At 32.3% G+C, this 27,463-nt stretch overlaps 1 protein-coding gene across 3 annotated transcripts; it reads right to left on the reverse strand.

Annotated features, from left to right (window-relative positions):
* Positions 1–604: 604 nt before the first annotated feature.
* Positions 605–25,793, reverse strand: LOC148274254 (organic cation transporter protein-like). Of its 3 annotated transcripts, none has more exons than XM_088237385.1 (11): positions 25,702–25,793; positions 23,570–23,843; positions 18,273–18,460; positions 14,246–14,349; positions 11,949–12,103; positions 10,832–11,000; positions 9,689–9,844; positions 7,389–7,567; positions 4,353–4,487; positions 3,580–3,773; positions 605–1,564 (listed from the first exon to the last, which is right to left on the reverse strand). In XM_088237385.1, exons 2-11 carry the CDS (start codon positions 23,778–23,780, stop codon positions 1,496–1,498), a joined length of 1,560 nt encoding a protein of 519 aa, XP_088093511.1. In that variant the 5' UTR covers positions 23,781–23,843; positions 25,702–25,793; the 3' UTR covers positions 605–1,495. The 3 variants fall into 3 exon arrangements, with proteins under 3 accessions (XP_088093511.1, XP_088093510.1, XP_088093512.1); XM_088237384.1 differs by having other exon boundaries at positions 609–1,550; XM_088237386.1 differs by lacking the exons at positions 605–1,564; positions 3,580–3,773; positions 4,353–4,487; ... (1 more) ...; positions 9,689–9,844; positions 10,832–11,000 and having other exon boundaries at positions 11,965–12,103; positions 14,246–14,329.
* Between the last annotated feature and the right edge of the window lie 1,670 nt (positions 25,794–27,463).

The raw sequence follows: 27,463 nt of genomic DNA on the forward strand, positions 1-27,463 counted from the left end.
AGACATAATAGCGAATATCATATTACAGTGATAAATTATATCTGTGTCCGGACAGATAAAGAGTACAGTCCTATGTGTGAAAGAACCAAATTGCTTCTCTCTAGTAAAAATCCTGACTAAGGAAATCAATTGGAGATAAGTGCGTCTCGTAGTGTAGAGGTTGGAGCGTTCACCTATCGTGTTGAGGTCTCGGCTTCGATTACTGGCACGAGTATGTGAAATATTGGGGTTTTAAGGGTGGTTCTACACTGCTATATTTCATTTGAAGCGTAAGATTGATAGGTAGGTAGGTAGGAAGAAATTGCCTTAAGGCAATATGCCCGCCCTTATATGTATATATATTGTATATGTATATAAAGTGTTAAATAAATAAATAAATAAATTGATCACTTTACTTTTGTTTAAAGTAAAATTTAGATACGATGCAATTGGATTACCAATGCAGTGCCCTATGCACCACTGGGTGGAGATAGGGATATTGTGGTAAAGTGATCACTTAAACCAGCCAATCACAGGTCATATCATGAGTCATGAGTCTAGACTTCTTGGATGGAAATTTTCTCCATTTGCGTTGAAATATCAATCAATGTCGGTGTTATTAAACATTATTTATTTATTGCTGGTAATACTTTTCAGAGCAAAACGAATAAAAAACTACAGGGGTCGGCACTCGAAGTGTTAACCAATTAAAACTTCTGTAATTTTGACAATTTTGTTTTTTTTTTAATTCAAAAACTTCAGTATACCGTAAAAACCTTTCAAATATTTTTTTTTTTTTTATTGTTTGATGTAGGCCACCTTTAGCACAGATAAAAGCATCGAGTCTGTCCAAGAAGGCTTCACAGAGCAATAACACTGTTGAGTTTGAATTCCATTTTGATAACTTTTTTTAACTGTGACGTAAAACGATATGCTTCGGTAGAATTGTTAACAGTACAACAGACTGACACTTGTCAAAACATGACCCCACTGTCATTAGCCGTTTGATTGCTACAGCAGCAAGAAGTTTTAATTTTCACTTTTCGAGTGCCTACCCCTGTATTAAATTTATCATATTCCTTATATAATATAAATATTAAAAATAAAAACTGTATAAAATACTTTTATTCGCTAAAATATAATTTTAAAAATATTATTTACTCGTATACCTAAACATTATCACAGTTTGGTAAAATTTCATTCTACGTTTACAAGTACAAAATGGGATACTTCTATCACAGGAACTACACTACATATTAAATATTAACTATAGAAATATCAATTAATCAATTAATTATTAAGTAAGATATAAGAACACCATTACATAAAATTTCTTATCAACTAAATAAATAAATAGATGGATGTTCTTTATTAAAAATAATACTGCTTTGAGCTAATTAAATTCACAGTTTGGTGAGTTCGCTGGTATTTATATTCACGGTCCATACGTTTGTGGTGTTGTTATTTTCTTTATCTGGAACGTTAACTGGACTTAAAAATATGGTTAATAATCCACTTAACGTTGTGAGTACACCAAAAAATGAGAGTGGTATGCCATCTCCAAATATGACCTGAAAAATAAACACTTTCTTGAATATAATGAGAATGTTTAGTTAGTGCTATTCAAAATTGTGTGTATTTCCAGACATACACATTTTATCATGTGGCAAAACTTTTTTGGTGCGGTTTTTGTTATTCGACAATAATATGCATCTGAGAGTATGAACTGAATGACTAATATCCGACAAGCATTTCAAATACTAAACTCAATAAAAAAGACAATAAAAGCAGTATCAGTAGTTTTCTTTACAAATTTAAATTAATTTATTTTACCAAAATAACATTACAAATAACAAAATATTTAAGGCGCTATTGTTCGACATTATTGAGGTATAATAATCTCCGATAGCAAGAAGTATTTGCCTCTGAAACCTAGTTTCACCGATGTGAAAGATGTCGATCTCCAAAGTTATAATAAAATTTAAAATTTAAAAAGAACTACATTTGTTTCAACAGAGAGGGAAAACATTTTGGAGAAGGGAATATGAAAGGCATTTACCTGTCATTGGCTGGTTTAAGTGGCCACTTTACACACTGTGTAACATTCACCATTTGCCTATGTTGGAACATGCATTTCTTGAATTATTTCACATATTAGGCAACTTCTGTTTTTAATTTTTAAACTTATTCTTAAACCAGTTGGTTTCATTGCAATATTTTGAGTTTGCAGACAAAAGACGGGATTTCACTTCCTCGACTTATGTTCTCCATCTCTGTTGTAATTTGTTTATATTAGGGTGTTCCCTAGATAGTTGAAACTCGGCGATTTCTGCTCCGTTTTTCAGGCGGAACTGTTTGCGATCAGATAAGCCATGGTCTATGACTTGAAGAAGCCACCAAACAGATGGAAGAAAATGACGATCCTCACAGATTTCAAATTTGGCGTCCATGCAATAACTGACCAAAATTCGGTCAACCCTATTGCAATGGACATCAGATCAGATATCCAGAAGCTACGATGCAGACACCAGGACATGTACATCGGCTGGATAAGCGGACACTGCGGAATCCTTGGCAACAAAAAGGCTGACGAAAAGGCTCGAGAGGCTACGCTCAAGAAGACAGCCCCCAATATCGCTGATTTCTCGCTTAGCTTTGCCAAAAGAAAAATTAGACGCAGGACCCTTCAACTCTGGAACGATAGATATTTTAGTGAAAGTACCGAACGTATAACTAAAATGTTTTTCCCTACCATTTTCTATGCCTATTCTTACGGGTTACGGTGGGTTCATAAGCTACCTGCATCGCTTCAAGCTCTCCGAGATTCGTTAGCTGCCCATGCGACGATGAAACTACTTAAGATGTCCCTCACCTGTTGATGCATTGCCCCTTTTTTAGTTTTCAGAGGCAACAGCTGGAGGCCTGATGCAGAAGCCTGGGTGAAGATCTATGCGACATCCCATTGGTGATAGGTAATAAAGAACTCACACGAGAGGCAGTGGTCGTACATGGTCAGCATAGTGGATGCAATTGGTAAAATAAACCAAAGTAGGGAACGAAATGCCGAACACTCCTCTAGTGGAACGGAAGGCCTGTTGACTACTGCCAATAGGCCAGCTTCTCCTAAAGAGTTTTAAGTGGTTTCCTCTCCACATGAGCAAATGCTGAGAAGTTCCTGATTGGCCCACATTATTATATCCTTCCGTATCCCAACAATTTACATAAATTTAAAGAAATCTGATTGCAGAAAAATCCACTTTTTAAAATATCAACTTGTATATTATAAGTAAGGTAAATGATAAAGCGATTCCCATATAAGAACACTCTAGAGGGTGAAATGAAATCTTAAATTGTTAAAAAATATATTTAAAATGAAAACACCGAATACTGATTGGTATTATTTGAGCTTTTAGAATTTTCCTCAACTTAGTTTTCCATTATGCTTTAAGAGGGTTATGTTGACGAATGCAAACAAAATCTGAAAGAATATGGACCTAGTTTAATCGCTGAGACCAGCGCTTGAAACTTTGGATCAAACACTAAGAAATGACTAAAAATCCACAGCTCGGTGTCGACTTTATCAAATGAAAATAATCTTACGGTAAATCCGATGAGAGGTGCCGTGATGAATACTGTTCGAGCACAAATAGTAGAAGCGTAGATAACTCTCTTCTTGTGAGGAAGTGGAAATAACTCTGCAGTGCAGGTTGTCAGCACACACAGGCTCGCACTTATGCCTATCTTATTTAGCATTGATATACTCATTAAATCCAGAAGTGTATGACTTCCATCGACTGAAAATAAAATTTATAAATAAAGAATTAAATTTTTTCGTAAGCAAAAATAGAGTTCTAGGATTTGGTGAGTTGTTTTTAGGAGAGCTCTCGCACCAGTTTGAGATGACAGAAGAAATGATGTTGATGTTCAATGTGTATTTATTACAAGTTGAATGAATCACGTAATTTGGTTGTGAAGCGCGAGAGTAACGGCAATAACTGAATTGAACTGCACATGAGAATTATTGACGTCACGGGCGGAGTAATTACAAAACTTAAAAGAAATATGGCTAATACGACGCATAAAAATATAATTTATTTAAATTTTTGGCTTAGTTGGAAAACATAAAAAACCACTGAACTTCTCATGTGTCAATATGTCAATATCATCATCATACACTTTTCCGCACCCGAAGGGGCATAGTGCCTGCATCAATATAAGGCGATCAGTCTTACGCTTTAATTACTAGGACGTGCAGAGTCAAAGGACAAGACGAATTTTTTTTAAACAATGAAGTACAAAAATTCGCACTCAACTATTTTTTACCTGCTAACAATTGTTCTGTTTTTTTTATAAGATTGTTTTGATCTGCTTACCGTGTGTGGGAAAATACCAAATGGTACAGTTTAAAACCCCAGTAATGGCCGTTATAACTCCAACAAGAATCCATTTGTGTTTTGTTTGCATGAGTATTATAAATCCTACTAGGCCTCCGATTATCTCACATAGTCCTGAAAATATTTTTAACATCATATTATAAATGCATAAGTGTGTTTGTTTGTGTTTCCTACGCGTCTTAACGGAGCGACCGATTGACATATTTTGCATAGGGTTAGCCGGAGAGGTGAAGGTTTTTGCGGTCAACATTATTAACATGTGTGGGGTTCATGGTCCATAATCGATGACACACACGTGTCATCTCTAACTAGGATAGGAGCTCCAACCCTCAACAACCTAAATCCTACAAATGTTTCTTTTTTAGGTGATACCGTGTGTATTGGATTTGTTCCGACGTTTTGGCTACCATTCCAGGAGCCATCTTAAAAAAGGATGTGTTTATGTACTAGTAATTTGTGGCGTGTCGCAGTCGGCAGTGGGCACATTTCTTATCGTTTTTGTAGTCTGTAGTGCTGGTAACTATGTTGAGTTTTATTTAAGCCTGTCGTTTTTGTTAATGTTATTTGGGTGTCTGTATTTTTCAATGGCCTCTTTTATTATTCGTGCACTGTAATTACTGCTGCAATGGTAGTCAAAACGCCGGAACAAATCCACACACGGTATCACCCAAAAAAGAAACATATTTATAGAGGTGTGTAGTTCGCGAACGACCTGGTCATACTGACAAGGTCGGAAACATTGAACTAGAGATACGTTTCTTACATCTCGTTCATTCAGTTCGCGAACGAAAAAAGCGCCGAACTAAATATATATTTCGTATCTTCGTATCATTTGTATATTCGTGTCATTTGTATCTCTAGTTCATTTACTGGCTTTGATTGCGTCCTTAACTTTATGGTAGATTACGTATCTACAAAATATATTATACGCTCTGTATCTGTAGTAGGTATCTACATGACGATGCCGGCTCCTTTGTTTTTATAAATAACTTATCGCGCGCTGTGTCCAAGTCAGTTCAGCGGTATTATGTGTTATTTAATATTTATGTGACGGAATGGCATTTGGATAGTAATAAATTATAAAATGTTAGAGATAAAATGCTATTTTACGTATTATTATTTCCACTGAGACGAAAACACAATAAAATTGATGTGGACAGGAGACAGGAGGTTAGTTTGTTCGGCAGAGTTTGTTAGATATTATGTCTTTTGCTACTCAATATCAACATTTTTAGCAATAAGTTTATTGATTATTAATTTTGGAATAACTGATTAGCTCATTTATTCATTTTGTATTAGAGGTCCATTTTTGTTTTTATTCTTATATTTATTTTCCATTTGAATTTGTCATTGAATTAAGTCATTAAAACTTGTTCCAAGATAATCGCATTTAAAGATTTTATATTTTTTCAAAGCATCATTTCTCCGACAATTTTTTTTTATTTTATTTTTTTAAAAAGCTTTGAAAGAGTAATTTTTATTCTTAATATGGAGCACAGTTTAAAATCAACATCTTGCACCTATTTTAAAAAATATTTGAAATATATAAAGACTGTAGACTTAAGTCTATTGCATTAATGCCTTCTGTCAGTATAGTTTCGATATATTGTATACATTCAGTGTTTATAAATATAAAAACTTACTTTTAAAATAAATTAAAACCTGCTAAGGGCCTTTACAACATTTCTTTTTTAAATAAATAAATAAAACATTAAATTTTAAATTTGCTTCTGCAAAGTAAATAAACCTTGCCAATTCGTTCCATAAAAAATAGTTCATGGTATTAACGATCTTTTTGCAAATAAAATGATTTATCTGTTTTCTACAGGTGTGCAATATTATAATGTAGGTATATTAAACATTATTATACAATCGAAAAGAGAAAATCGTGTTGATTAAAAACTTTTTTTTCTTCATTCATTTCATGTCCGCTCCCTAATTGGAGCATATGGTATCCACAAAGAGCCTCCGTGCATCTCTATTGGCTGCCAACTCCTTTGCGTCCTCCCAAGTCAGGTTCTCATCCCGAAGTTCTGACATAAACTGCTGACAAACAGTCAGCAGTGGACGTCCAGGACGTTGAGAACCTGATGCCTTGTAAAGTAAGCAAGCGTGGTAAAGGCTCTCAGGAGGCATCCGCAGTATATGGCCTAGCCAACCGTATCGCCTCCGCTTGACGACAGTTCTCTCCAAAGTTTGCTGCGTCCGTTCTCTTATTACATAATTCCTCACAAAGTCGAACCAGCCAAAGCTTATTTAATTATTTGTTGCATTCCTGTTCTCTCTCACAGCTCGTACACACGGCTTAATAACTAAACGAACTAGAGACACGAATGACAAAAAAATACGAAAAAAGGTACAAATGATGCGAAAATGCAAAAGATGCGGAGATACGATGACCTAAATGAGCCGAATGAGCCATTCGTTCAATTGAACTACTTAAAAGATTCGGTCACTTTGGTGATGCAGATCAACTGATACGCATTCTCTCAGTGACAGGGGCTTATTCACCTCTAGTGAAAAGTAAAATAAGATCCTTATTTTTCATCCCGCTTCCCGAAAAAGTACAGTAAAAAAAAAATGATATGTCAACATTGAGCAAAATTATTTGGAAATGAGAAGACAGTAAGGTGGTATGTCAAAAATAATTGAATTGAAATTAATTCTTTAAATTTCTATAGTTAACATACTTTATCTATGGTTAGGTTAGTTTGCTTTTCGGGTTGGTTTTGGTCTTGTAGGATTTCGGAATTATGAACAGAATAACGATGCCTCGTCACCATAAACTAATAGATAGAAACATTTTTTCATAGTGATAGTTACATATACATACTTCGGTCTCTCTCGGGATAAAAAAATGTTCCCAAAATTGATCAATAATGGAAGAGAGGATAACTTTACTTAAACTGTGGACGCGAATAGAACAAAAAAGAAGGCTAGTTAAAAAAAACGTGCTAAAAAAGGAAGATTGGATATGGAAATTCGTCAATATAAATGAAATATGTTAGTATTTACCAGCAATGGCTGTATTGTAGTACAAATACTCTCTGCCAAAACTTCTTATGTTCAAGAGTGTTCCATAATAACATGTGAACATCAAACTCCAAGATGTTATAACAAAGATCAATCTCCACCACACTCCGTTCATCGCTAGTAATTGCCGCCATGCAGATTTTCTCAGTACGGACCTTTTTCTGAAAATTATTATTTTATTCATTTTTACTTTTCGTTAAATGTAAAACATTAAAAATAATGTGAACCCGGAAATGCTTTGCTGTTGCTAGATTTGAGGATATAAATTAAATGGGCACAATCAAAAGACATTCAAAAATATTTTTTTTCAATGCACAAACAAATAACATCCTTACAATTTTTTAGTAAATGCATTCTCGTCAAATGCAACTCTGGTGAACGATAGCTAAAACATTTAAGCTCCGAACTTTTTTACTATTTAACAAATTGATGATTTGAAGAGCTATACAAATGCCCATGGCAAAGCTCATCATTATGCGAAAAATCGCACGTAAATCGGTCCTGCAGTTATTTAGTCTATCAAGGACACATACTCGAATACGAACATTGCTTTTTTCAAGTTTTCAAGTTTTTTTTTTTTAAGTATAAAAAAAACAAATGTTGCTTACTTCTGCAGGGAAGATGTGAGGGGATCGCGGCGCAGTATCAGACTCCCCCCTCCTCGTTTTTCCCCTGCAGAAGTAAACAACCATTTGCTTTTTTTGATATTTTATTTTTTAAAATTTTATTCGTTCTAAAAAAATATTTAATGAGCCAATATGTCTTCTTGCATGAGCAAGAAGACATATTGGCTGATCATCGTGGTTTCAGATTTGACAGGGTTTAATAAATACCCTGTATAGATTATGTATCAATACATTAAGTTTTATTCTGCCCCTGTATCCGTCATATTAGACCTGTTTCTTTTCAAAGTGGTATCCAATTAAAAACTAATTTTATTGCTTTATTATTTATACCTATTGTATAAAAAAACTAAAATATCAATCACCATTTATTGATTATTGTTATAAGTTATATTTTGATAGATTTCTCTGTCTGAAAAGATTCATTTAAACTTTTCTACTTAATTGGTTGCATCATAGGCGTCAGGTTTCTGGCACAAGATGATAACTACACAAAATGAGATTGATTCATAACTGACATCAAATAATCTTTGTTTTAAAAGTAAATAAAAATATATCTTAGAAATACTAAAAATAATATTTTATAATATTCTGCTTATAGTTGTATTTAATTTGGGATTAGCTTTTAACTTCAAAAGTGGAATTTGTCAAAATAAGTGAAATGTTAGTTACCAACTTGTGCCAGAAACCCGACAACAGCTTATTTTAAGAGCAACAATTATTTAAAATTTAAATCAAAAGTCAGGCCTCAACACACTGAAGACAAATTTAATTCACTCATATTTGTTCGTAACAACCATTCGTGCAACCAAGTTTTTCAATTATCTGCTATTTTCCTCACAAATTATTATCATATTCTGACGTGTCAATTTTTTTTTTTTTAGATTTAGATAGATTTTATTTATGACGAAATACATCGTTTAACTATACATATTACACTAAATTACATGTTTTATTTGTACAAAATATTCCCAATCAGCAAAAGTGACACTATTTAATGTCGGTAAAATAACATCACATTTCGCTCATCACATGGGCTGTAAGAACAGTTTTTTTCATGTGTTTTTTAAGGCGTATATGTTTTAGTATAGTATAGTCCTTAAAAAGTAAATTGTAGAGCTTTATTGCTGTATACACAAAACTATTTATTTTTCTGTTAGTTCTGGGTTGTTCGTAAGTTAAATTATTTGCCGCTCTTGTTTTTTTTAAGCCAATCAACAGGCTTATGTAAGCCCCAACAGATTGGCATTAATGAGTATATTTAACACTTAATCTAAACAGTCTTAAAATCTATTTCAATTTACATAAAGTATAAATATGGCATAATTTAGGCGGACATGGCAAGTGTGTCATCGCGAGTCAGGAATAACAACACCGCTTGCTTCTTGAATGCTTGCCCTTGCTGAAAGGAACACATCGACAGTATCGTTTAATGAGATTTCGTTCACTGTTCTGAGGATCCTTGGCAGAGGGGAAAAGAATCCGAAGTTAGTTTTATAATTTCCCACGGCAAAAATAGGATTGGTACGCAAGTTACGGCGAGGTACATTGAGGTTGTGTATTGTAGTTAAAATTAACAAATACTTTTGCGAATTGAAACAAATGACCAAGTATATATGTGAACCAAACCTTAAAAAAAAAATGACTCGTATTACCCACCTGATAAGTTCATGTGCTTCCATTTTAAGTAATTCTTGCATGTTTTCAGGTATCACAGTTTTGTTGTTATTAACTATCATAGCATTTTCGAGAATTTCTTGTGCTTTTCCAATATTACTTCTTTCCAAATGCCAACGTGGAGGGTCGGGTATCCACCTTGAGTTTAAATTTTTCTGAGAATAATTACATATTTAATCATAAAATTCACGCACTTCACAACAATGTCATTTTAAAAATTACAAGAAGTCTGTGTCTAGTTTATGAGATTAAGGTATTATATTTGACACCAAACTTTATTTTACAATTCATATTGAACATGTTATCAATAAATTCTTACAACTCCTTGGATATACTAACAGAAGCACAACTGACTTCAAAAATATCAATACCCTTAAAACTCTCTTCCGTTTCCTACTTCGTCCGCACCTAGAGTATTCTTCTGTTATCTGTTATCTCCATATTATGATGTTCACATCAAAAATATTGAATCAGTTCAACATTGATTTTTAAGAAAGATAGGCTGGAGGTTGGGCTTATCCAGAGACCAATATACGCATAATGAGTTAGAAACTAGCTTAAATATATTTTCTCTTAAAGACCGTCGAAATAAATCTGACCTTCTAGTTAGGACTTTAAATAGGTTTAAAATTCTCAACTGACTCTTTGATGCGCCTGAACTACTGAGCTCAATAAAATTAAATATCCCAACTAGAAACCTCAGACAAAACTAACTCTTTATACCGATAACTATAGAACTATGGTTTTCATTCCCCTATGCCCAGAATTCTTAAGTCTGCCAACAAACATACCAGTCTTGATTTCTTTAATAACAAGTTGTCTTCTTTCAAACAATCACTGAATCAAATTCAATTATAATCGCATCTCTCCCGCTTCCACTCCCACCAAGTCTACTATATACCATTGTCTTTCTACTTTCCTTTATAATAATTTTCTTAGTAAAAATATGTCTTGAAAAATGCTCATTAGGCGTATATATAAAAAAAATAATAAATATATTTACTTTTCTGATATGTATAATGATAAAACTAAGTCTTCCCTGATATTGAAATGAATACTTCATGGGGGAATTTTTTTTTTTTTTTGTGTTTTGTCACAAGTAGGCTTCAAAAAATCAATACTTACCACCAAAGCAACATTATCAAAACTGTCGGAAGACTTATAGAAATATAAATTTGACCCCAAGTGTTTGAGAAATATCCAATGGCAGGCAGCAAAATAACTCCAACTGACCACGAATGTTCAAAATTCGAATTGATAATGGTCTTATATTTTCCACCCCAAATATCGGCCACTGAAAATGCAATGAATCCATTTTATAATTCCTCTCATCATTGGAGAAGTCACTGTCCACAATAGAGAAATATCACATACTACAATTAGCCATAAAAATAGATTAAATGGATTTAGAATAATTCATTGTATTTTTAAAATCAATGTGGATATTGGGAAGAAATGTTTTCATATATAAGTAAATTTTTTGAAATGTGTCACTAGAAAAACGCAAATGTTTGGCATTGATAATTGTAACGTCAAGATTCGTGATGATGTTCTATAAAAATTCGGTTTCAAACCGAGTTGAAAATTAACAAGAATCGTGACATATAGGGGCGTGGCCAATGCAATGACCGTTTCGGGGGAATTCAAAATTACTTCTAGAGAAAAAAAATTTTTCACTCGACGGTATTTCACAGATAATAATATAAAAATGTAAAAAAGTGATATTTTCTTATTTTGACATGTATTCAAAAGATCCGTTTTTACAATTATTTCTTCCAGTATAAGCTTTCATTTGGTAATTCCGGGCTTTTTAATTTCTCAGTAATTTGACGTCGGTAAGCTAAAATTGGAAGAAAGGCTAGTAAAATAAAAATACAAGTCGAAAAGTCTAAAAGTGAAATCGAAAAATTCGAAAGACACGTCGACCTTTTTTTAATGATTAATCATTTTATTCAGGTGTCAAGTGTCCGGTTTAAAATTAAAAATGATATATTTAGCTAGTTTTCCTGACAAAACTATCCCGTATCCAAAGTACCATGCATTCTTATCTTGTTTGCAGAGAATAACTTAAAGGTTTAGCCGACTGACTCCTGCTAGTATATATTAAGAACACGTGAGTAAAAGGTTTCCTGTGTTTGCCCTCATTTGTTTATACTGCGGTCTTCTTACTGCTCCGGGATTTGACTCTAATAAGATAGAGGATTAGAATTATAAAACTACAAATTCATTTAAATATACTTACTGATAACTGCTCCTGGAGTGAATGTCAAAGCACAGCAGGCTGCTGCTATGCACCTAAAGGCAACATGGATCCAAAAATATGGCACATAACCGGTTGCAATTCCAAATATTATTTGCAAAATCATTCCAGACATCATTACTTGGCGTGGACTAACGCTGAAATAAAGAGTAACAATTTAAAAGTGCTTTCATAATATATTTTCAGCATGAACGACATTTGAATAAAAGTGGTAGCTCTTGCATAAAAAAAAACGTATAAAATAGAAAATAAAGCTTTTTTTTCCTTTTAATATGTAGATTGAATAAATAAAATAATGAAATATTATAAAGCATCATTATCAATTTATTTTGTTACTATTCAAAGGAGCGAAGTTTTTGTGGTTGGTTTTTACCACGGTTTCATACAAATAATATTTTGTGCTATCGCGAAGCGCCGCGTCGCGTCGCGTTGCCTAAGTACGGTTTGACCTTACAGCTGTAGTCCGGTAAAACGCACGAAAACTGAAGATATCATACGATTTTGCTATTAAAACTAATGTTTTTTTTTAAATCGCGCAATAATAAAATTAAAAAAACATAAATAAGATAAAAACAATAATCTTTAAAAGGTATTTCTGTTAAAAAAATATACTGAAATGGTTTAAAATATAATTATTTTTGACCGGCAGATTATCCATTTCAAATTTAGACTAAACTTCGGGGCCACGATTCTCATTTAAAAACCAATACCCGTATGCAGAGACAAACCTTAAGGTCAGGAAAGCACATTCTATTGTCTTCACCTTCGGGTTATTCTCTGCATTTGAAATTAGAATGTTCTTTCCTCACCTTAAGTTTTGTCTCTGCATACGGGTATTAGTCTATTAACAAATAAATAAATAAAAAAAACACCGAAATTCCTCATTACACGAAAACAGGACGTTATGCGCCACCCTAATTTAACTGTGCGAGAATTTGGACGATACGTGCGAAATGGGCCATTGACTTTATAATTTATTACTTTTTAAGAGAGATGAAAATGCTCAGCTCATTCATATAATTTTTTCAAAAATGGTCATCAAGTTATCGAAGAGATATTTTCTAAGAACGAGAAATTGAAGTGTTACTACCGACACTTGAAATTATAATTTTATCTTGAGTGGAATTTTATCTTGAGTGGAATTTCCTTTCGTGAATGTGTTTTCTAAAAGGTCTTAATTAATAAGTCGATACAACTTGATGAAAGTAATAAAAAAGAATATCTTTTCAAAAGACGGCTTTTTGATTTCGGTCCTGAGAACGGTTTTAAAAAGCTCATTCTATTTTTTTAAAGGACAAATACCCAAATATTTCGATTTTGGTGGCCATTTTCAATGAGTTGTTAATACAACAATGTTTTGAGCACGTCCAAATGTTTGTCTCCCGAGGCAGGAAATCCAGCCAGTCTGCATACATTTGGACATATTAAAAAAATTGTTGAATGAACTAACTGGTAGAAGAAGTATAAAAATTGGAAAATTGTTTTCATGCGTTGCTTAGTACGTAAATTGGTTCAGCAAAATGAACCTCACCCACATGATTAAGGTTTCAGCTCTTTTACTTCATAAAAGTCAACAGATGGAAGATTCGCGTAAATATGGATGTTTAAACATAGGTAGAATAGTGAATGTAATACAGGTGTAAAGTGGCTACTTGAACTAACCAATGACAGGTCATAAGCCCTGTAAATGCCTTGCCTTCCATATTCCCCTCTCAAAAATGTTTTCCTTCTCTGTTGCAACAAATTAAGATTTGTAAATAGCTCAATATATAGATAATATCATCAAATTACGTTTATCTGTTAAAATAATATTGTTCTCAATTAATCATTATTGTCGTCTGTCAGTTTTCATTGGTCAATTTTAAATTTAAAGTGTAGGATTTTTGCTTGTTAATTATTGATATAGGGGGAGACATCACGTCGGGGTCATCAATGTAGGATTTTATGCTCGTGGATGCAGGGAGCTTCTATCCCAAATTTAAATGACAGAAGAAAACTTCTATTTCTTCAATCTATTTTTTACAATACAAGGTGAATAAAAAACAGAATATGAAGTGCGACAGTAAGAGTAAAACTTAATTGCACGTTCGGTTTCTGGGTGAGTCCCACATATACGTATAAAAAGTGTAAATAAATAAAAAATATTTTTAAATTGTTAATCATAGTCTCCATCTAGATGTTACTGAGTCAGGTGTTTATATAGTTAAACAAAAATACATGATGTACAAATGTCAAAATGATTACCCAAATGAGTATATTTGGCGATAGTAGCTACTTACAATTCCATAGCTTCTGTCGCAATGATTCCTCCAAGCAGAACTCCGAAGAGGTGAAAGCATTGTGTTATGGCCACCAGAATACTTCTAGAACACACCAGATCAAACTGAAACAGGCATGGCTTATTTTAAAAATACGTATTCAAGGAATTTACAATTAAAAGACTTGTAAATCTCACTTCACAAATTGACCTTTATCATGTCATTTTACGGAAATGCCTACCTTAGGGGATAGCGGATAGGATGGAATGCCACATTTGATTATATATTGTACAGCAAAATACCCGTAGTTCAATCACATATGACTTTCGGAATGCCAATAAGCGACGCGATAACAATTTATCTCCTTGGTTGTTTATTGTATTTGCGATCACAATGGAACATCCGTGGGATCGGGATTATTATATTTTTAATATTGTCACACTGCAACCTGTTGCTTGGCAACACCTAGTATTGAATGTCAAAATATTTACGTTTTGCGACGCATGATCCTGCTGCGCAATCAAATATTTGAATTTCACCGATGTAAATATGGAAACTATTCCAGAACTGTAAGTAAAGTAAAATAATTTTGTTTTATTTGTCGATTCACAACTTATCATACTATTTATTGCATTTAGCCGGCGCGGCGGTCGGCAACTCAAATGTCAAAAAAAGCAGTCGCCATTGAAATTATTTGTCATTTAATTTTCATTTTTTGGTATAAGATACTCCCTAATTTTTTGCAAATGCAATATATTGTATTATTTTTTATAATAAACGCCGATTTTTCAGCAGTGAACTGTATTTATTTACGAGGAAAACAAAAAACGAACCGAAACGAGCGTTGACTTAAAGATTACACACGCGTTGACTTATGACCGCGATAACTAAAGCATGTTCATTATTGTTCATTGTGATCGCTCAAATGCTTAGCATGTTTTTAAGCACGTCGATAATCATTTGTGATTGCGCCGCTGGCGCTGGTGGCTTGATCACAGTAGTGAATCGTGACACAAAACGATTGACTGGAATCGAATCCGAAACCAATGTTAGCGGTTCACAGTCTTTACATCATCATAAATAACATCGTTTATGCACCTGATGGTGCATAGGGCGCTGCGTTGTTCAAGTAAATGAAGCATATTTCGGTCATTTGTTACAGGATAACAAGGTGATAGCAAGTCTTACGTGTCAGTTGTCAGTCCAGGGGTGCTATTCTGAACCACTCTCGTGGCACGAGAAAACAGTTTTTCTCGTGTATTTTGTATGTAAATACACGAGATAATACGACCACGAGAGCGTTTGGAATACCAGCCCAGGGGTAGTGAAATATTCCACCGTAAAAACAAACATTTCATGTCGACCCTCCCAGGAATCGAACCTAGGACCGTACGCTGTGTAGGCGTACGAGCCAACTTAGATCCACTCGATTTCCTTTTTCAGGATATTTACCTTAGTCAATTTCATTCTCAGGGTTCTGGGTCTATTTTACTCTTAAAACTGTATTCTTCATTCGCCTGAACACATGCAGTTATTCATATATTGTTTTATGAATCTTACAACGCTTTTCCAAAAATATTTTTAATTTAAAGATAAATACTAGGTACCTAATTTATCGTTTTTTTTTATATTCAATAAAAAAAAGTTATATATTTTTTGTTTTTATTTTTTAACATAAACCTACATAAGTTTTAAATGATTGTTATTATGAATACGCTTTTGTGGAAGAAATTTATGAATAAAACAAAAGCGAAAAATGCATAAATTTCCTTTATTTGCAATAAATAAAAATTATCTTTCGCAGACTTAGCGGAAAAGCAACAATTCATAAAGCATTCAAGTTTGTCAGTGAACTTTTTTGGTGTAAGTTTATTGTAATTTTAGCATAAATGAATAATGACAAGGGATATTTAAATCCAAAAGTTAGAAATAACCGGTGACCGGTCAAAAGCAAAAAAAACAGTCATTGGCTATTTAAAATTTGTAATGTCCGACCGAAATAAGATTTTTAGCCGAAACCGAAACCGAACCTGAATTTCGGCTTCTCGTCGCTTCAGTCCGTTTTTATTCAACGGACCAAAACACGAATCTTTAGAAATAGAGCTTTAAAGTTTTTTTTAATGAAATAAGCATAAACTTAAGACAAAATTCGTTTAAAAAATGTCTTAAACAATTTTAAAAAATATTGATTTCATTTGCATTTTATAAATAAAGGCTTTTTTAGAACTCCTGTACACTGAACTCAATTTCGTTCAAAAAGGTTTTGTTTGAGAAAAAACTAAGTAAAGCGACGTTCTGTCCCAGTTTTCTAAATCGAAACTTATTTGAGTAAATGAAAAGTCATTTTAAAACGCCCAAAATTAGGCGTGTTTATTGTTAATCTTTACAAGTTCGTTTAAATAAGTGTTAAATATAATGCACAATAAAGTAAAGGGCATAAATTTAATAAGTAGGTATTTGTTTATTTTTAGCGCTTTTTGGATCGTTGTACAAATAACCAATACGTAACAGTTCTTTAATGTACGCTATAGAAATTCTAACTTTTAACTAGAAAGTAATCACATTAATATATCTACCAAAAATCTTAGAACTACTAACTTTAGCCAACAAATAAAAAAATCAGGCTGGTGTTTATTTTTTACGTTAGACAATGGCAATACAATAACTAATTATTTAAATGAACAACAATCCAATATCCTAATTGTGCTATTTTAAAAAAATATTAATAGCAATGTATATTTCGGATACTTCCGTAAAAATAAAAAATAAAACTTTTTAAAAGTCTGCTTGTAAAAAAATAAATAAGCAATCGGTGTGGGGAAGAATCAAAAACGCTTGTCCGACGCGTGCGGATGCTAATAATGTGTATATTCCGACACATCCCGACCGCGGGTTTCGGTTGAGCGGAAGTTTCGGCCAATTCTTAGCTGAAACCGAAACTTCTGTCGGTTTTTAAAAAAATGTGAGTTAAGGGCCCGAAATAGACTAACACGGTATAATGTAAGCGCAACTGGCATACAGTAAAGTAATTGTAAAATTTTAAAAATAATAACTCTTAGTAAAATAAGTAAAGTTAACTATAAACAAATTATTATTTCTATATACAATATGTGAACACAGATAATCATACCTAAATCTGGGAATAAACGAAGAAAAATGCCTTAAAAGTTTTGAAAGTTTACAAGTCTGACTTTTCTTCATACAAAGGTATCCTTGTATTTACTCCTTGGATGACACTACAGAAGTGAATATTTTTTTACACACTTTAGATGTTTTCCGTCGGCGTGTCTCTATCGTTTTGCTATTTTGATAAATTGTTTCTAAAGGAAGCTAGGAATACCCAAAAACCCAAAAAAATCTCAAAGTTTTATCTGCCGTCTTTGGACATACGGTATTTAATTATTGATATGACAAATAATTTTTAAAAACGGGATACTCTTTTTAAAAAGAAAAAAAATCGGTTTAGTTTTGGGGTGCGGAAAACGGAGTAACGAAATGTCGATTTTACCGATTTTAGTTAGGCATAATCAACCGATGTGCACTTATCTTTTTCGCACTGTATCAGAAAGGTATTTGCAAGAGAGTGACAGAAAAATAATGTTCTAATACTAATTCATAATTGTCTGGCACCGCGTACCCTCTTAACATTGACGAAAAATAAATGATGCCAATAAAATAAAAAACAAATGTGAATCTGTTCTGTAACTTACGAAAATGTCGTTAATTTTCATTGATTTTTCCGGACGCGATGATATGAATTTGTATGGAGTGAACCGAGTGAATAATTATTTGATGTCGAATGCAAACTTAGTCTTCGACGGACACCGCATCTCTTGGGGTGGAGTATTGTTGATATCTACCCACGAAAAACCTGTTTTAGAGCAACGTATAAAATACCTAACTCATGCGTGCTCGGTTGCCTACTGTCTCATCTTAAGTATCACTCAACCTGCAATTCTATAACTTGATAATATTCATTACAATGACCGTCCACCAAGAAACTTCTTTGACAAACTTGAATGTTTTTGTACGTAGGATGTTTGATTACCTGTGTTATGAGTGTTGTTTCTCGGTCTAGATTATAGAGAAATGTATCACATGTTATTGGTTGATCTTCCTCGATAAACGGATTCATAAGGGAACCTTTTGTTTCGTTGGTGTATATTCGACAGTAGTCGTTAATAAAACTCCCATCAGGCGTCACCTTGCTTGGAAAAAATGACCCATTACGAATATCTAGAGTATAAAAAAACAGTTTTATTAAAATGTGCTATGTATGTATGTTAGTATTTGAAAACGACGGTATGTTAGCATTTTAATAAATTTTTCTTCCAGGGCAATTGTTTGTAAAGGAAAATCAATTTTACCGAACGAAAACGTGTGTATTTTTATTAAAATTTGAAATTTCTTCATAGGTAACCTGTAATTAATAGAACATGTTTAAAACAAAAGTGGTCATGGATATTCAATTTTCGGTAATAAAAAGTATTTAATGCTATCTGCATCTATTTCAAAGATACTGAATACCTATCGTATTGCAAAACAACAAATATTTTTTATTAGTTTGTTAAAAGAAGTTGTCATAAGGTTATATACACAAAGTTCAATAAATAAAAATATTTAACATCTCCTATTCCTCTCCCGAGCAACTAATATTTTTGATCTAAGCACGTTTAGCATTAACCCCCAGATTTATCTTAATAACCATACCCTGGTCAAGAATGGAAATGGTTCGAGCTCAAAAATAGCTTATTCGGCTCGATCAAAACATTATTGATTAGCTCATGCTTTGGAGATACAGTGACATGTCATTTTTTAGACTTCTCTTTGTCAATTTGGGGAGGCTATTCATAAACACCAATATTAGTTAAAAAGCTGTAAAATTTCACAAGGGCAATTGTCTGCTTTTTCTTTCCGTTGGTGATGCAGTTCACATTAAGAAGGATTTATGCAAACATGACAGCTCTCCTTGATAATCAAAAATGCTGAATACAACTGGAAAATCTGTGGCGAACTCAACATCATTACTGTACTCTTAGGAATGCAATTGGGGTACACTAAAAACTTTTGTTTTTTATGGAAATACATACGTGGCTCAGTAGAAATAGGAAATATCATTATATTCAAGCAAACCAAGAAATTTTAACTCTTGCGAGTGAAATGTTGTTGATGACCCTCACGCGCACCTAGAAGATGTTATTTTTTCTCCCCTTCGTATAAAGCTGTGTTTAATTTTTAAAATGGTCAAAGTGAGCCAAGGACAGGACTTTAAGCAATTAAGAAACAATTTTATGCAAGATTTAAGGAAAGCATTTTTGTTGGTTTAATTTTAATAATAGTCAAAGTGAGCAAGGAACTTTAAGCACTTATGAAACAATTTTATGCAAGAGTTAAGGAAAGCATTTTTGTTGGTTTAATTTTAATAATAGAAAAGTAAGCGAAGAACAAGACTTTAAGCACTTAAGAAACAATTTTATGCAAGAGTTAAGGAAAGCATTTTTGTTGGTTTAATTTTAATAATAGAAAAGTAAGCGAAGAACAAGACTTTAAGCACTTAAAAAACAATTTTATGCAAGTGTTAAGGAAAGCATTTTTGTTGTTTTAATTTTAATAATTGTCAAAGTGAGCTAAGAATATTAAGCACTTATGAAACAATTTTATGCAAGAGTTAAGGAAAGCATTTTTGTTGGTTTAATTTTAATAATTGTCAAAGTGAGCTAAGAATATTAAGCACTTATGAAACAATTTTATGCAAGAGTTAAGGAAAGCATTTTTGTTGGTTTAATTTTAATAATAGTCAAAGTGAGCAAGGAACTTTAAGCACTTATGAAACAATTTTATGCAAGAGTTAAGGAAAGCATTTTTGTTGGTTTAATTTTAATAATAGAAAAGTAAGCGAAGAACAAGACTTTAAGCACTTAAGAAACAATTTTATGCAAGAGTTAAGGAAAGCATTTTTGTTGGTTTAATTTTAATAATAGAAAAGTAAGCGAAGAACAAGACTTTAAGCACTTAAAAAACAATTTTATGCAAGTGTTAAGGAAAGCATTTTTGTTGTTTTAATTTTAATAATTGTCAAAGTGAGCTAAAAATATTAAGCACTTATGAAACAATTTTATGCAAGAGTTAAGGAAAGCATTTTTGTTGGTTTAATTTTAATAATTGTCAAAGTGAGCTAAGAATATTAAGCACTTATGAAACAATTTTATGCAAGAGTTAAGGAAAGCATTTTTGTTGGTTTAATTTTAATAATTGTCAAAGTGAGCAAAGAACTTTAAGCACTTATGAAACAATTTTATGCAAGAGTTAAGAAAAGCATTTTTGTTGGTTTAATTTTAATAATAGTCAAAGTGAGCAAAGAACTTTAAGCACTTATGAAACAATTTTATGCAAGAGTTAAGGAAAGCATTTTTGTTGGTTTAATTTTAATAATAGAAAAGTAAGCGAAGAACAAGACTTTAAGCACTTAAGAAACAATTTTATGCAAGAGTTAAGGAAAGCATTTTTGTTGGTTTAATTTTAATAATAGAAAAGTAAGCGAAGAACAAGACTTTAAGCACTTAAAAAACAATTTTATGCAAGTGTTAAGGAAAGCATTTTTGTTGTTTTAATTTTAATAATTGTCAAAGTGAGCTAAGAATATTAAGCACTTATGAAACAATTTTATGCAAGAGTTAAGGAAAGCATTTTTGTTGGTTTAATTTTAATAATTGTCAAAGTGAGCAAAGAACTTTAAGCACTTATGAAACAATTTTATGCAAGAGTTAAGAAAAGCATTTTTGTTGGTTTAATTTTAATAATAGTCAAAGTGAGCAAAGAACTTTAAGCACTTATGAAACAATTTTATGCAAGAGTTAAGGAAAGCATTTTTGTTGGTTTAATTTTAATAATAGAAAAGTAAGCGAAGAACAAGACTTTAAGCACTTAAGAAACAATTTTATGCAAGAGTTAAGGAAAGCATTTTTGTTGGTTTAATTTTAATAATAGAAAAGTAAGCGAAGAACAAGACTTTAAGCACTTAAAAAACAATTTTATGCCAGTGTTAAGGAAAGCATTTTTGTTGTTTTAATTTTAATAATTGTCAAAGTGAGCTAAGAATATTAAGCACTTATGAAACAATTTTATGCAAGAGTTAAGGAAAGCATTTTTGTTGGTTTAACTTTAATAATTGTCAAAGTGAGCTAAGAATATTAAGCACTTATGAAACAATTTTATGCAAGAGTTAAGGAAAGCATTTTTGTTGGTTTAATTTTAATAATTGTCAAAGTGAGCTAAGAATATTAAGCACTTATGAAACAATTTTATGCAAGAGTTAAGGAAAGCATTTTTGTTGGTTTAATTCTAATAATAGTCAATGTAAGCTAAGAACAAGACTTTAAGCACTTAAGAAACAATTTTATGCAAGTGTTAAGGAAAGCATTTTTGTTGTTTTAATTTTAATAATTGTCAAAGTGAGCTAAAAACTTTAAGCATTTAAGAAACAATAAAAGACCTCCCCGGAAGAAGGGTCCACGTGAAAAAAAAAGACAGCTCGACCTGGTTAGTATCCGCCATTTTGATTCACATAGATCCTTATACTTACGCGAAAACAAAGACTTCAACCATAGATATGAGTCAAAATCAGTGTTGCAAAAAGAAAAATAACATTCCAACACCTACTTAATGCTATATATTTCATTATTCAATCAAAAAATCACTTTTTGACCACATGTACTATTAAGATCTTTCTTCCGAGGAGGTTATCAATTGTCTGCAAGAGTTAAGGAAAGCATTTTTGTTGGTTTAATTGTAATAATTGTCAAAGTGAGCCAAGGACAGGACTTCAAGCACTTAAGAAACAATTTTATGCAAGAGTTAAGAAAAGTATTTTTGTTGGGCATCCAATTTGACAACTTGTATAGAATCTTGCGTTTTGGTGAGGCAAGATAAGGAATCTTTGGTACTCTCAAAAGGAAATTCTTGGATTTTTAGGAAATAAAAGATAAAATAACTAGACTCGGTTGGTGACAGTACTTTTTCAAAGATTTTATCAACTCGAATGCATGTCTTTTTTCCTCTTTGTTGTGGAGCTGTCAGTAATGAATACGGAGAATGATTTGATTTTGATATTTCTGTAATTCAAATTGTAATGAAGTAATAATGCTTGCGGATCACTGCTGGTCTGTGTGTAAGGATGCTCAGGAACTCACTTAAAGGAGGTAAGCCAAAAGACAAGGATCTCATGAAGCCATCACATGACTTTCTTCATACCCAACCACCTGCCAAGTTTTTCTCCATTAATTTAGAACTTTTCGAATGTAACTGTCATGCGAAAAAAATCGAATAAACATTCTATGTCGTTAGCATAATATGTAATTCAAATGTATCGTTTTCTTTTAATTCGTTTAAATGAAATACTTTCACCTATTATCTATCACAGGAACACGAGGTAATTTTTATTTTCTTTATCATATTTACCTTTCTCACTCCAAAGTGAGTCAAAATTGATCCATGAAGTGAAAGAAACAAAAAAAATTGGCCAGTGTAATTAATATGACTGATCGGATATAGCAGTAATTAGTTGTTCAGCCAAGCTGAGATCTTTGTATTGTTATTTTTATAATTATTTATCTACAAAAAAAACAAAATAAAAATCTACAAAAAAATGTCTAATAGATAACTTTTAAAACTGGGTCTATGCTCACCATTTATATATAATATAAGGAGATGATACTCCATACGAATCCATGCAAAAAGTCGTCCCCAAAGCAAAGGGAATGACCAGCGGGGGTGCAAATGTCATCACGTCATATCACATCGGCTTTGGTAAGCAAAACACGAAGTGCAGTAAAAAGCACGGAATGTTTATATTGGTCTACTGTGAGTTCTATTCAGTATATCGCTCCCTTTTTTAAATCTCTCATTTACACCTAACTAGCTGAGAACGATAAATACAAGAGATAGCTCACGACTCACGACTAAAAAGTACTGGTAATGGCGGTAACATATAAATGAAACGTTTTTAACATTAAAATGTATATTTTAACAAATATTGATTAAGATAAAAACTTTACCTACCGGTGAAAGGTTGTACCATAACTTTTTCTATCTTTTCCAGAAATATTTGTGCAGCATCATAGCGTACATGTAGGGGTTTTAGTAATTGCGAGAAGAGAAGAAAGTTCAAGTAGCCGAGGAATGTTTGCAACTGACTAAAGTCCGTTCTGTCATCAAATGATTATAATAAACGCCGATTTTCGGCACTGAACTGAACTGATATGCCAATTGGCCGCAGGTTAAGAAGCCACATTTCAAACGATTGTGCTTACTCTAGTTATAATCCTCAATGGGCAAAACCAGTGTTACCTTCATTTGGTATGGCCTTAGAAAGATCACATTCATATTCGCCATACCACGGTTGTGGGGCGGTGAATATTATGCAAGCCATGAACCAAGCTGCTGGGATTTTAGTCAGGTAGAGAATGAGGGTGGTCCGCACTTGCCACCACCCCCACTCCCCGACCAGCGACGTTATGACGTCACCCCTGACGTCAGCCTTGACTTCAGAGCTGCTCATCTTCCGGAGACCAGCGCCGGCTATTATGGCGGTCGGTTGCTGCTTCGGTCCGAGCAGGGGTTCCTGGAAAAAAACACATGATTAGTATATGCTTAGTTATCAATAGTCAATTTAGTCTGTGTCCGGACGGATGAAGAATATTGTTCGGAGTGTGAAATAGAACCACAATCCTGGACGAGTGTTTTTGACTCGATAGTTTCTCTCACGCAAAAACGTCAAAATAGGAAATCGAATAAGTGGTTGGCGCATTCGCCTACGATGACTTTGAAGTCCTGGGTTCAATTTCTGAGAGGGTAGACACGAGATATTTGTCTATAAAGGGGTTTTATACTTTGATATTTCACTGTCCCCGTGAAACTGTTCATGTAAAGATGATTGAAATACGCTGCATTGAATGTTTCAATGCAGTGCCCTATGTACAACTGGGTGCGGAAAAGGATATGATGATATCAATACACTTATCTCTGAAATATCGGTCAATTTTTATGAGCCGCATAAGCTCTAGGGTTTGAATTGCAAAAATACTTTATCTAAAATGATGACCAACTCGACAATAAAATCTATATTTAAATTCTTCATTTTTTCATTCTGAGCAAAATTATTTAAACATATTTTTTTTATCGCCCAAATAAACAATGCAAAATTTCAATGTTTTTTTTTTTATTTATTGTTTCTTAGACTATAAAACTAAGCCAATTTTTTTTTTAAATGTACATTGATATGATTTTTCAAAGTTATGTAACTTTGAAATTACAACGTTATAAGTTCTCTTCGGTGAGTTCTGCTGACATTTAAAAATAGAGCTCCATAGCGTAAAAATACAGTAAACGTTGAAAAAATGGCTACCGTAAACCGAAATCTATCAAAACACACAACAACGCTGTAATTGATTGGTTAATCTTGAAGAACTTGTGATATACATAGTTCAAAGTAGTTCGTTTTTATTAAAACCAATTTTATTAAATTTTTCACACATTTTCAAGAAACTTCGTCGCAGAATAAAATTTTCCCATTTTTTATATGCAGTTTAAATTATTTCGATGAAATAAAATTTTGACGGTTTTAACTGTCAAATATATTCGTGTTCTTTTTAATTACATTTATATTTATGTTTGTTTTAATTTTCTTAGAATTATTAGTATTTACATTTATGTTTCATTTTTTAATTATAAATGGCATGTTTTTATTTTTCAATTCATGAAAACATTATTATTTGAATTGTTTAACCATCATTCAATGAAAAAAAAACACATGTTAAAAATAATACATCAGTAAATAAATTTAAAGTAAATCTAAAGAAAATTTTTGAACACGTGTAAAAACTACATTAAATTTTGATAAGTATGAATGTATTATTGTTTTATGTTTTTTCTTCATGTATCCTACGTTTTTATTTTTTTCTCATGTACTCGTATTTCAAATTATATAAACTCTTATAATAAACAACTACTAAGTGTAAATCACTCTCCAAGCACAAGAGTTAGTCTCTTTTTTGATGAGTTACAGTGATAATATTTACTAGAAGTGTAAAAGTAGATATGTATAGAATTTTTAAAAAACATGTCCCTTTTATGAAATTTATTAATAAAAACAAATTTTAAAAAATAAAAAATAATGATTGAACACATGAATTCCCTGGCTCGCCGACACCTGAAATATACTCTTAACATTTTAAAACTGTGAAATAAATAAATTTCTTGTAGCACTGAACTTCCTCATCAAAATTTACACCCTTTCAAGATATTAAAAATCTATGTTCATAAAAACTGCGCTAGGGAAGTGAAGCTAGGAAAAAACACGAATTTCATTAATAATACAGAAATGAACGTTTGAAAATCACCGAATATTATTTGATAAAAGTTACACTTGTTATTTCATTCAATTTAAATATAAAAAAATTAACTTATTATGGTACTCGTACTTTACACTTGTTTCGATAACGCGAACTTAAAACGACAAAAATCAAATGTACAGTTCCAATCCTTAAACACTTTCAGGTGTGTTTCAGTCAATTAATTTTCAAGAACTGAGAAGTTTATCTAATTCAAGAATGAAATTGCGCTATCTCTTTCAGTCCCCGTGCAGAAAATATCTACTACCTACTTCACATTATTATATAATGTCTACTTATTTGTTTTTCATGAAAAACTAGTAGTTAACTAAGTCACTATGAAATTTCCATTAAGAAATGGATAATGGAAGTGGATGCGCACGAATTGATGAGTGAATCAGGCCAAAAATGTAGAAAGCTGTTGTAAGATGAATCTCTCCTGCATAAATAAAGGTTTCAGCTCTTTAAATTCACAAACATCAACAGATGAAAGGATTGAAGGAATATAGATGTTCAAATATAGGCAGGATGGTGAATGTTACACAGTGTGTAGAGTGGCCACTTAAACCAGCCATTGACAGGTCATAAGCCCTGTAGATTCCTAGACTTCTATATTACCTTTTCTTAAATGTTCTTATAAACAGCTCCCCAGGGAGTTGAATCCAGTCCTTGTCTACAAAAATTTAGACAAACTCAAAATATTGTTAACTAACATACATTTATTTTGTTTTTGATGCTTTGAAAAAATAAAATATACTATTAAGATGAATGATAAAATGGGGTAAAATATTTTTGATAAAGTAGAAAAAGAGATTACTCGAAAAATTATATACTCGTACGATTAAATTAAAGAATAAACATTTACTTGAATATACGAGTATTTAAATCTTTTGAAAAAAAATAATTCGGTGCTCATAAATTTAACCAAAACCAGATAAAAATTAAAATAAAACAAAATAAATGAAAAATATTTTAAAAAGTTTACATCTACAGAAAAAAAAAACGTTGGTCCTTTAACAATAAGAATTTTTCCAATAGAGCAATTCAATTTTCCACGAAGAATTTCCCAAGGGTACGATATTTTTTTTAGGGATGAAAAGTGGCCTATTTCAGTTCTCAGCTTTCCAGCTATACTTTTGCAAAAAATCAAGCCGATCGGTAGCTTCGTTGCGACGTGAAAGAAACACAAACAATTACGCTTTCGCACTAAAAATATTAGTATGGATTGTACATGTTGTATAGCAGAGGCATCTGGCGACAAAATCTAAAAGCTCGCACCTAAAGTACTAGGTACCTACCATAAAATTTTCAAACAAAAATATTTTTTTTGCAAACAAGGTTTTGTGCGTGTTAATTTATTAAGTCATTGTAATTATATTCAAATTTAAAACCGCACAAATAAAAGAAACACAAAAATGTAGAATTTCGCAGTACACATATCTTTTCCTGAAAGTCTTAAGAAAAATTAATCTAGTTTGTAGGTGTCTCATAGTTAATATTTGAGGCACTCAATTTGCGAATTTCAATTCAGTTATTTTTACGTTGATTTAAAGATAAAATTTTTAAATTTATTTAAGCGAGAAACCCATCAGTGCCTCGATTGTGAACGCTATCTTCATCTGTATATATCGAGACGGTATACTTAACTTCTGTACTATCTGTACCTTAACTCGGTATGTTCTACCTACTTGTCATATCGACATTATATGATCGAAACAAGCCAATGGAATGACCGCAAACAATTAGTCTGCGTTCCTTACGTCATTAACATTTAAAATAGTTCTCATTTATATTTTAAATAGGCTTCTGTAATAAAAAGTGCTCACTTCAAAGCGATTATAAACTCCAATAA

This window comes from Micrasema longulum, unplaced genomic scaffold, assembly GCF_059751315.1.
Source record: "Micrasema longulum isolate JH-2025_06_02 unplaced genomic scaffold, ASM5975131v1 h1tg001714l, whole genome shotgun sequence".
In the NCBI taxonomy this organism is placed as follows: domain Eukaryota; kingdom Metazoa; phylum Arthropoda; class Insecta; order Trichoptera; family Brachycentridae; genus Micrasema; species Micrasema longulum.

What these genes read in the sequence shown, in the direction of transcription:
- LOC148274254 (XM_088237384.1), bottom strand. Translation starts at nt 23,780, where the DNA reads ATGAGCAGCTCTGAAGTCAAGGCTGACGTCAGGGGTGACGTCATAACG. An exon ending in TAAGGCCATACCAAATGAAG is followed by an intron (nt 18,461 to 23,569) that starts GTAACACTGGTT and finishes TTTATACTCTAG; the next exon opens with ATATTCGTAATGGGTCATTT. An exon ending in CTACAATACAGCCATTGCTG is followed by an intron (nt 4,488 to 7,388) that starts GTAAATACTAAC and finishes AAATATTTTCAG; the next exon opens with GACTATGTGAGATAATCGGA.